This window comes from Sceloporus undulatus, chromosome 6 (assembly GCF_019175285.1).
Source record: "Sceloporus undulatus isolate JIND9_A2432 ecotype Alabama chromosome 6, SceUnd_v1.1, whole genome shotgun sequence".
In the NCBI taxonomy this organism is placed as follows: domain Eukaryota; kingdom Metazoa; phylum Chordata; class Lepidosauria; order Squamata; family Phrynosomatidae; genus Sceloporus; species Sceloporus undulatus.
The window spans coordinates 3081616-3093302 of NC_056527.1; the positions used below are offsets into that span (position 1 = coordinate 3081616).

At 45.3% G+C, this 11687-nt stretch overlaps 1 protein-coding gene across 1 annotated transcript in view; it reads left to right on the plus strand.

Moving 5' to 3' along the window:
- Positions 1-3397: 3397 nt before the first annotated feature.
- LOC121933469 overlaps positions 3398-11687 on the plus strand; it is a 43030-nt gene continuing 34740 nt past the window's right edge. The window contains exons 1-2 of the mRNA XM_042473248.1: positions 3398-3815; positions 10883-11051. Of these exons, the coding sequence (XP_042329182.1) occupies positions 3414-3815; positions 10883-11051 (571 nt within the window). The 5' untranslated portion in view covers positions 3398-3413. The remainder of the gene's footprint in view (positions 3816-10882; positions 11052-11687) is intronic.

Consider the following 11687-nt stretch of genomic DNA (forward strand, 5'->3'; position numbering starts at 1 on the left):
TTGGCCCGGATGTTGGAGCGAATGCGCATGCGCGTGATCGCGGAGTCCCCCGAGGAGCAGCGCCACCTGCAGGCGGGAGGCCGAAAACAGATTTGAATGGTTGCAAAGCATCATCCTCCTCCTCCTCCTCCTCCTCCTCCTCCTTAAAATAAATAAACTATAAAATTACAATATGATTAATCTATTATTATTATTATTATTATTATTATTATTATTAAGAGCTGGTGGTCCCTTACAAAAACTTCAAATCCCAAAATTTTATAGGATGGAGCCATGACAGTGGTGTCAATGCATTATATGTGCAGTATAGACTCACCCTTAGGCTGCATCTGCACTGCAAAAATAGTCCACTTAGGCATCGCTTTAACTGCCATGGTTCAATGCTATGGGTTTTTGGGATTTGTAGTTTGTTGTGGCACCTGAGCTATCTAGTTACTCCCTGCCTCTCTCTCTCTCTCTCTCTCTCTATATATATATATATATATATATATATATTCTGATTGTTTTTCATGGCTGAGCTGGGATTCGAACCTTAATCTAGAGACAGGACTCCAATAGCTGTCTTAAACCCCACTCTATTAAATGGGGTTGACCGCATTGTGTGTGTGTGTGTGCATTTGTGTACCCAGGATTGCAACCTCCTGTTCAGTATTCCAGCCTCGCTTGTTAATTCATCATGCGCTTGCCATTCCTGACAGATGTCACAGGACTGCCCTCATCTTCTCAATAACCCTGATGTGCGAAGAGACAAATTAATCCCCTGAGGATTTCCACTTTCCCTCCCTGACTCTGAGAAACCAGGGATGATGATGATGATAACAAAAGGCAGCTTTCCCCCTTCCCTTTGAAGATTGTTTCCAAACATCTGCAGGGGGAGGAGGATATTTTTCTACATATTGTCCCAATTTGGCAGGGAGAGTCCATCTTAATCCTCTGCTGTCCCACTTTCTAATCTGATTTTGCAGTGTCCTGGTTTCTCTCTCTTCCTCCCACTTTCCCCACAGCTTTCTTCAATTGCTGCAAACTGAGTCTGAAATGCAAAAAGAGTTTGCACTCAGTTAACTCAGAAAGGGGAAGAGAAAGGAAAATGTCCCCTTTCCACTAGGCTTGGGGCAAAAGCAAATTGCTGTAGCCTCTCCTGGATTGTGTGTGCTTTCTCACAATCACAATGAAAGCACCCCGAGAGATGGACATCCAGCCTGTTTAAAGACCTCCAAGGAAGGACACGCCACCACTTTCCGAGAGAATGTCTTCCACTGTCGAACAGCTCTAGCAGTCCTAGTAGACCATAAACTGAACAGTGTGATGCAGCAGCTAAAAAGGCCAATGTGATTCTAGGCTGCATGAATAGAAGTGTAGTGTCTAGATCAAGGGAAGTAATATACCACTCTGTTCTGCTTTGGTCAGGCCTCGCCTGGAATAACACTGTGTCCAGTTCTGGGCATCAAACGTAAAAAAGGACATTGAGAAACTGGAGCCATGTCTCCAAAGGAGAGCGACTAAAATGGTGAAGGGCCTGGAAACCATGAAGCCCCATAAGGAGAGAGTTAGGGAACTGGGGATGCTTATGTCCAACTTGTGGTCTACTTGGACTCCTAGATCCCTTTCACAGTAGAAGTCCCTCGTTTGGCCAGATGTCCCCCATAATCCTATATCTGTGCCCTACATTTCTCTGTCTTGAATTTCATTTTGTTAGCTTTGGCCCAGCTTTCTAGTCTATTCAGGTCATTTTGGATCTTGATCCTGTCCTCTGGAGTATTAGCTACTCCTCCTAGTTTGGTGTCATCTGCAAATTTGATGAGTATGCCCCCAATTCTGTCATCCAAGTCATTGATAAGACGTTGAACAACCCTGGGCCCAGGATGATGAAAGAAACCTAATCTGATTTTAACAGTCCATAGACAACAATCTCCTAGTAAAGAAATCTAATATAATCCAAACCTTCCAACATACGCTGCTGATGCAGAAATGCCTTTTTCTCACGGAACCAGAATAACTGAATGTGTTTATTACTGGCACCTGCTTCCTCTGAGTTAAGCAAAATAGCATTTCTTCTGGGCTAGTCTCAGCCAAAAAGCTTCTCTGAGAAACAGCAATTTAATATTAAGGAATTGTTTCCTAGTTTCAGTCTCTAGCACTATCGATAGTTGTCTTGTCTTCAAGCTGTTTCTGGTTTATGGCGACCCTAACATGGGGTTTTATGGGGCTGAGAGTGTGCGACTCACTCGGTCAAAGTGACCTAATGGGTTTCCATCGTAGAACAAGGATTCGAACCCTGGACTCCAGAACCATATCCCAACACTTAAACCAGTGCGCCATGCTAGTTCCTGCGCATCATCCTCTATTCATTCATCTCCATCGACACAAAATCGTTTTTTCAAAAAATACAATTTCAGGTGTATCTCCCAGAATATAGAGAGCAGATTTGAATATATCTATCTATCTATTTAAAACACTGCTTTGGGATTATTGCATTTCCCGATATCAAAAATAGATAAACTGGGGGAAGGAGACAGACATCGCGCAAGAGACAGGGATCTTGGTGTCGTCTGAGGAAATGTTGGCAGCCCTGGACCCTGAGAGGGAGAAGAGATTCAGTCTTTGGACAATGACTGACCCTCTCCCTGGGATTTGACCGGCATCCGACATTATTTGGTTTGTCTCAGGGCAAATAGGGTCCTTTCTCCCTTTTTCAAGGAAGGAGAGAGACTGGAAAATGTGGGTGTAGGGCTGGAGTAGTTGTGGGTGTCGTTTTTAAAATGAAATAGTAAATCATAAGAATAATAATAATAATTATATTTATCTATTTATTCCATTTAGCTTCTATGCCGCCTTTCTCCCTGAAAAGGGACCCAAAGCAGCTCACAAGGCGGAAAGTGGATCAAGCGTCAGAATCAAAACCCTGAAAGCAAAGAAAAGTATCTTGTTAAAATTGTATGACATTAATTAATAAAAAGACATACAAAGTTAAAGACATCCCTAAAACAAAGGCCCCAGAGAAGAAAACCGCCCTCTTCTGATTAGAGGAGGAGGAGGAGGATAGTAAATCTCAAGGACTTTTCATGCAGCAGTTTCTCAACTTTGGGTTCCCTGGTCGTTGTTGTTGTTGTTGTTGTTGTTGTGTGTCCTTTCCAAGTGATGGTGAAGCTGTCCCAGGGCCTCCAAGGCTGAGCGGGATTCGAACCCAGGTCTCCAGGGCCAGGGGAGGCCCCAGAGCCGTCCAGCCTGGCGCTACATAGATCCCCCCCCGAAGAAGGGCAGCAGCAGCAGGAGAGGAAGGCGAGTCCCAGCTGAAGAGCAGGAAGCGCTGGCTCTAGTCTGGGCATGGAAGGAGCGAGCTTGGTTTCTGCTGCTGCAGAGAAGAGAAGAAGAGGAGGAGCAAGGGATGGAGGCGGACTCAGGGATGGCAGCAGATGAAGCGAGGGCTCTCTGGCCACGGAGCCGCCTGGGCCTTTGGGCTGCGGGGCCCTCGGGAGTCCCTTAGGGGTCTGTGTCCTTCCTTCCCAGCCTGGCCTTCCCGGTCTTCCTGCCGGGCAGAACGGGGCTGGACTCGATGGCCTCCGGGACCCTTTCCGGCGGCGAAGGGAAAGGAGACGGAGGCGGGCCAAGGACTACATCTCCCAGCGGGGCTTGGCTGGCGTCACGTGGGAACAACGCGCCAGAGGCGTGTCGCGTGTCAGGACTCGGGGCGGGGAAAGGCTGGATTGAATGAAGCCCTCGCCTTCGCCTTCGCCTTCTCCGGGAGGAGCGGGTCCGGGATGGAGCCCCAGGAGGCGGGCAGCGTCTCGTCGGGACGGGCGCCTGACACGCGTCAGGTAAGGCTCCTTCAGACGAGAGAGGAGGGAGGCCGGGAGCTCCGTCTCAAAGGCGGCCGGGCTCCTCAACGTCGGCGGCAGGAGATGCCGGGAGAAGGAGGCTTTGCGTGTAGGGGTCCACTTTGGGAGGAGTACACGTGTCTCTGGCGCCCCTGGTTCACACGTTCCTCCTCTCCCGTGTCTTCCGCGCCAGACCTTCCTAGTCACCAGGGCTTCTCAGACCCGCCAAGAAGGGCCTCCCACGCCAGGACCTCAGCTCCCAGAATCCCAGGCGCTTGGCCCAGGTGGCTGAGGATTCTGGGAGATGAAGTCCAAACAAGTGCACCGTTTGGGGACCTCTGGACTCCTTCGGAGCCAGCCCTCTGCCTCTGAAGGAAAGCTAGAACCCAAGGAGCCCCAGGGAACTCTGGAACCCAAGGAAGAGTTGGAAGAGCCCCAAAAGGGCCCTGATCCAGTCCTACCCCCTTCTTCTGCCGATCAAAGCATCCCATTGACAGAGGGCCATCCAGCCTCCGCTTAAAGACCCCAAAGAAGGAGACTCCAGTGTAACCTCCGAGAAAGGAGTGTCTTCTTCCACTGTCGAACAGCCCTGACTCTCAGCAAGTTCTTCCTCCTAATAGTGAGCTGGAACCTCTTTTCCTGGAGCTCCCATCCATTGCTCCGGATCCTAGTCGCTTGCTCCCTCCTCACTATGACATCCCTTCAAATACTTAAACAGGGCTATCATCATATCACCTCTTAACCTTCTCTTCTCCAGGATAAACATCCCCAGCAGTTTCCTAAGTCCTTCCTCATAGGGCTTCATGGTTTCCAAACCATTCACCATTTTAGTTGCCCCAATGAGCCCCAAGGAAAGCTAGAACCCAAGGAGTCCCAAGAGAAATCTAGGACTCAGGGAGCCTCAGGAGGTGGCTCTTGTTCTTGTTGTTGTGAGCATTTCTGACTTATGGCGATCCTAAGGTCTCCTGATCATGGCTTTTGGGGGCAAGATTTGTTCCCGAAGGAGGTTCGCCTTTGCATTCCTCTGAGGCTGAGAGAGTGTGTATTTGTGGGAAGCCCCTGAATGCAACCGGTGAGTAGGATGGGGATAACTAGGCTGGACCCACTGAGGTAGTGAGGATGTTCATTCAACTAAGCTTAGAATCCTAGAGTGGAAAGGGCCCAAGGGCCCTCCAGTCCAACCCTGTTCTGCCATGCAGGAACTCACCCTCAAAGCATCCCTGACAAAGACCTCCAAGGAAGGAGACTCCAGAACTCTCCACTGAAGGAGCATCTTCTAGTACTGAACATCTCTGACTATTAGGAAATTCTTTCTAATGTCGAGGTGGAATCTCTTTTCCTGGAGCTTGCATCCATTGCTCCATTGGGTCCTGTTCTCTGGAGCAGCAGAAAACAAGCTTCCTCCAACCTCAAAGTGACCTCCCTTCAAGTATTTAAACAGGGCTATCATATTCCCTCTCAACCTTCTCTTCTTCTCCAGGCTATTTATGGGGAGCCCCTAAAATACAGCCTGTGAGGAGGATGGGGATAAATGGAGGTGCGAATCCCCCACTAGGCTAGACCCACTGAAGCATTGGGAATGTGACAAATGGCTGTAGGGTCAGTAGGGGCAAACAAATGGAAAACCCAAAGTTGATGCCTGTGGTCTAGAACTCTTTTGCGGAAAATTCTAAGTCCCTCTCCAGACTATGAATCCCAAGATTCCTTAGAATGGAGTTAAGACAATTCTGGTGGTCCCAAACTGGCATCATGGTATGGTTCAGATAAATAGTAATAGTAATAATAATAATAATAATAATAATAATAATAATAGTAAGTTCTAATTAGTCCACAAAATAGGCCCAATTTTGGGGGGAAAGCGGGGTACAAATCATCATCATCATCATCATCATCATCATCTATTTTTACCCCACTTTCCCCCCAGAATTGAGACTCAAAGCGGCTTACAGTCTAAAAACCCAGTACAATTAAAAACTTACTAAAGTGACCATTAAAATGGAATCAAACTATGACAATATTAAAACAGATCATTTGTTTTAAAACAGAATACAGTTAAAATAAATATCTTGTTGCTGTTTTCTAGGATTGTGGTTCAGAGTCGGCTGAGCTGAGCTGTTGGTCCATTGAATCGTTTGGGCTGTTGTTTCCAATGACACTTTTATAGCAACAGGGGAATCAATACGCTTTCTGGAAAGAAAATAACTCGTATTGATCCCCAAGGTGCCCTGAGACATTTTCCTGCCTTTAGTGGTCCTAATGTAATCTAAGAGATGCCGCTTCCCAAAGTTTAGAGAGGAGCCTTAGGCTGGAATCCCACCGGTGTAGCATTCTAGTAGTTCCACTTTATTTAGGGCTGAACACAAGCACTGCATCCATACTGCAGAAATAATCTGGTTTGACACCGCTTTGACTGCCCTGGCTCAATGCTATGACATTCTGGGAATTGTAGTTTGTTGTGGCTCCAGAGCTCTGCTTTTCAGATTTTCAAACAAGGGATACTCTCCCTATATCTGCTGAGATCTGGAGGACTCAATCTATGATGGAACCATTTTGCATCCGGAAACGAGGACAAAGTCCTACTTCCAAGCCTGGTGTCATCCATCCACTATTTGTACATTCCATGCTTTCCTGCCTAAATGTCATATTATCCATTGATCTTGGTGGAAATTCATTTTGTTAGTTCTGGACCTGTTTTCCAGTTTGTTACAGTCATTTTGAATTGCGATGAGTATTTTAAATCGGTGCCCTTCCTAATTTGTTGCCCTCCATCTCCCAGTTGTTTTGAGAACCCTGCTCAGCTTAGAGTTTGTTGTTTGGTTTTAAATTCCTTATCCAGGTTGGTTTCAGTTGCAGAAGCACTTTCTTGGCAGGATGATGGAGCAGCGATGGGAGAATTGCTGAGCAGGGCTTCCTTCGCAGGAGAAGCTCATTAGGACGGGGCCAGGGACCCCCAGGAGGCAGGCAGGCAGGCCTTGCAGCTGGGGGAGAGAAGCCTGAATGAGGACCCTGAACTGATGGCAAAAGAGGGAGGCATGGCTTTCCAAATTCCTGAGTTCCTCCTTGCAACTCTGACATTATTATTATTACTATTATTATTTTGCAGTTGATATTTTATTAATTTTCATACACATTACAAATGCACAGTACACAAAACATTAGACTGTATTCAGAACAATCCCCCTATTCTCTCCGTCCTCCATATTACACATTCACATATAATAAAGTACAAACAATACAAACCAAGACAGTTAAATAAATATTTCCCAATCTGTTGAGGCAACAGCTTACATTGTTATTGTCCAAACTTATACATTTCTTGCAAAAGCAACGTAGAAGAAAAGGAAAAAATAAAAAATACACAAACATATACACAGATGTGTATATATCCTCAGACACATATATGTACTGTATGTGTATATGTGTACATATATATACTGTATATACATATACATACACACACTGTTCCTGTTGTTTCACACTTTTTAGGTTAACTTCTTCTGCCATATTGTTATTTTTTCACTATCGATAGTTTGTGCTCAATTAATCTTTGGATCCAGAACCAACTACAGTTCCCAGAATTCCATACCATTGAGCCATGGCAGTTAAAGTGGTCTCAAAATGGATTATTTCTGCAGCGCGTCTGCAGCCCTAGTTTACACAAATGGAGAAAAAAACCAAACGAGAGAGCTGGCTGTCCATCCACTCTTCCTTATAGACACAACCCTGGTTCTCTTGGCTGCCCTTTGCGAGGTTGGCAAAACGTGTTTATCACGGAGGAGGTGATGGCATGCAACTTGGGGAGCCAAGCCAGAAGCGCACCTGGAATTAAAGCCGCCTTCTTGAAAAGACCACCCTGTCAGGCTGGATTAGGCCCCAAGTCAGCCATGCGCCGTTCCCCAGAAAAACTAGAAAATGAACAAAGGCAGCAAAAGGCTTCAGGGCAAGAGCACAAACTGCAGGATGGGCTTTGTGCCACTTTGCTGGGATGTGTCTGGTGCCACCTTAGCTAATGGCAAGGACATCTTTGGGATACCTTTGTACCAAGCCTGGAAACTCCCAACTGGTCCAGAATGTGGCATTCAGACTGATTCCTGGGACATCCAAGACTGATCATATCACACCAATATTAAAATCACTCCACTGGATGCCAGTTAGTTTCCAGGCAAAGTACAAAATATTGATTATTACCTTTAAAGGCTTACATGGTTTGGGTCCAGGTTACCTATGGGATTGCCTCCTCCCATATAATCTGCCCCGAACCCTCAGGTCCTCTAGAGGACATTTACTCTAGGTTTCCAACTGTCAGCCGGGGGACGTTTTCTTCAGCTACTCCCAAATTGTGGAATGACCTGCCAGAGAAGATATGACAATTGAAACCTCTGACGGCATTTAAAACAACATTAAAGACGCATCTCTTCCAACATGTCTACCCAGTCAATTTTAAATCATGACTTCTTAATCTGTATATGAACTCTTATGAGTGTATAGTAAAGGTTTTATATAGTACAGGATATTGTATTTTAACTGTTGGTTTTATGTGTTTCTTTTTTAAATTGCATTTTGTATTTTAACATGGGCCCCACCTTGAACCTCGAGGAGAGGCAGGAAAGAGATATGATGATATGATGACGATGATGATAATGATGATGATGATGATCTGTTGTGCCAGCTACCCACAGAAGCGATAGCATTGTTGGAGTAATGGAATCTTAAACTAAATAAAAATACTTTGAGTGACAGGTGACATGGAGTGACATGTATTCTATGTGACAGACACAGACACGCATGGGCACATGGAACGAGGCAAAGTTGCAGCAAGCTTGCATCATGCTTTGGGACACAGAGTAATGACCCAGAGCTACCCTGATATATAAGTGGGTCAAGAGACTGGTCAGTATGGGTTAATGAGGAGTTATACTCTATATACTCATGTATAAGTCTAGAAATTTTAGTCAAAAAATTGACCCAAAAACCTTGAGCCGATTTATCCAAGAGTCAGTGCAAGTACTGTACTTTTTATATATATAGGAGTTAAAGCACCATACTTACGTTGACCTGTGCATGAGTTGATTCAGGTTTATTGGGTCAAGTTTTTGACTAAAATTTATAGTCAAAGGAACCATCCTTTGGTGAAAGGCAAGCGTCTAATCTGTCCTGAAAGCACTGGCATCTTCTACTCTCTCATCCATCCAGTCTTTGGTGGGAGCCCAAACAGGTATGCTAGAATTTTGTATGTTATATGGCATTGTTTTCCTTTGCTTTGTCCTTTGGTTCCTTTGTTACATGCCCCAAAGTTTTAACTTATCCACAGGCCATATTGAAATCTATAATTTTGGCCCCCAGATCTGCCCTTAACTACATGAGGTCGATCTATAGTCAAGTATATACGGTAGTTGGAGTTGTGGTTGGAGTAACAGTGTATAGTAGTTGGTCGGAGGTTGATGGAGAGAAGTTGGAGTGTGTGTGTGTGTATATATATATATATATATATATATATGTTGTATTGTACACATTGTAACTGAAGATAAAAGCGTCCAGAACTTTGGATGAACCACTATGTTTGTGAGTCTTGTTTTGTGTGTGAGAAGTGTGTCAGACCATTGCCAATATCGACAGCTGCTATTTTGCTTTTGTGGTTTTTCCTCTACGCTGCTACAATATTGTTTGGGTGAATCTGGGTTGGTTTGTCCCTAGACTGCACTGGTAATTGGTTTTTCGCCTTGCCAACAAGCACATCAAAACGTATGGCTTTTTTCTTGTGTCTGATGGTTCTTCCAAGTATCTTGGCCTTTTGAAATCTAGCTTAGAACAAGGGCGGCCTGTGTTGCAGAAGCATGATGATACACTTGACTACATTAATGCACTGTAATGCGTTGGAGACATTGCGTTCCTCCAAGTTTGAGAGAAGCAGGGCCTTTTCAAACTAGACTAGACTAGGACACAGAGCAGTGGATTCAAGCTACAGGAAAAGAGATTCCACCTAAACCTTAGGAAGAACGTCCTGACAGTAAGAGCTTCTTGGGAGTGGTAGAGTCTCCTTCTTTGGAGGTTTTGAAACAGAGGCTGGATGGCCATCTCTCTTGAGTGCTTGGATGGTGTCTTCCTGCATGACAGAAAAGGGGTTGGACTGGATAGTTCTTGGGGTTCTTTCCAATTCTAGGATAGTTATGATTGTAAACAGTTTAAGCTTCGTGATTCCTATATTTCTGCCATGGGGACCATTCATACCACTCAATGACAGTGGACCCTTGGCACCTGCTTTGTATTGTTTTGCCTTGGACTGTTTTAAATTTTGTTAACCTCCTTGAGTCCCTGGACCAGGAGGAAGGCGGGATATAAATAAATGAGATACAAAATAGGATTCCCCAGCACAATATCATGGTAGGATACCCCAATCCTGACACCATGGCAGGACGAGGTCTTTCTTGGAGGACAGGGAGGAGAAGGAAGAGGGGGAGGGGGAGATGTCGGATTGTGACTGACAGCTTTCTCAAATCCATCAGGAAGCCAAGAATACTCCTCTGTGGCCATCTCTGTTCATTACAGTGATCAATAACTGATTGCTTTTGGTGGTTGCACCAGCCCTGCAAAGACTGTCAGCTCAGATCTTCTCAGGTTGCCCTGGCATTTGTCACATTCGGTGAGGTGACAGGAAGAGATGTCAGAAGCCATTGGAGGTGATGGCTGCTTTCCCTGGATGCACCTCCACTCCTATGGCTTCCTTTCCATGAGTAGTTCTTCCCAATTTCCCAATGAAGTGGTGACGGCATCACTCAGTTGGATAGGGCCATAAAGTCCAACCCTCCACAGCCAAAGCGTCTGTGAGAATTGGCCATCCAATTTGTGCTTAGAAGCCTTCAGTGAAGGAGCAAGCGTTCACCATCTTCCAAGGGAGTCTCACCCATCCTTTCCATACATTCTTGGAAGGGTTGTGGGGTTGTGAGAAACCCTTCTTAAAGAACTTTTGCAGGTCCATGTCTGGAGATAGTGAACTTTTAGATAGTCTTGATGCAAAGCATCTCTTTGAGCCTTCAGTTCAAGATACTAAAAGAATTCATTGCATTTAGGTGGAGGTACCAAGAAGGATATCTCGGATGGTTGTTGGACCAGAGGAGGTGACATTTGAAGATGTGGCTGTCAATTTCTCTACTGAGGAGTGGACTACCTTGCAAGGCTGGCAGAAGGAGCTACACAAGGAAGTGATGCTGGAAAACTACACTTTGCTTCTCTCAGTGGGTAAGTTGATGTTGCCAGTGCAAGGTGACTTATGGCAGCCCTAACGCGAACCTATCACAGGGTATTCTTGGCTTTGCCATTGCCATCCTCTGAGGCTGAAAGAGTGAGACTTGCCCAAGGTCCCCCGATGGGTTTGTGTAGATGAGCGGGGATTTGAATCCTGGTCTCCAGAGTCGTAGTCCAGCAGTCAAATCATGCTGGCTTTCACCAAGGCAAGGAGGAGGACTAAATTTCCCCACTTTCATGGGCGTCCTGCGCCCCTAACCCCAGTGAATGTGGAGGGCCCACTTTACTATTCCTTTAAATTGTAAGCTGATCTGAGTCCCAATTTTGGGTAAAAAAGATTGAATGCTACTACTACTACTAACTGCCACTACCAGGAGCAGTGGTGGTACAGTGGTTAAATGCTGGTCCTACAGCCACAACATTGTAAGTTCAATCCTAGAGGTTGGCTCCAAAGTCCACTCAGTCTTCCAACCTTTCGTAGGTCGGTGAAACAAATGCCCAGCTTGTTGGGGGCAATTGGCTTCCACATTGTAAACTGCGTAGGGTGTGCTAGTTCACTGATATGCGGTATAGAAATTAAATAATAATAATAATAATAATAATAATAATAATAATAATAATAATAATAAT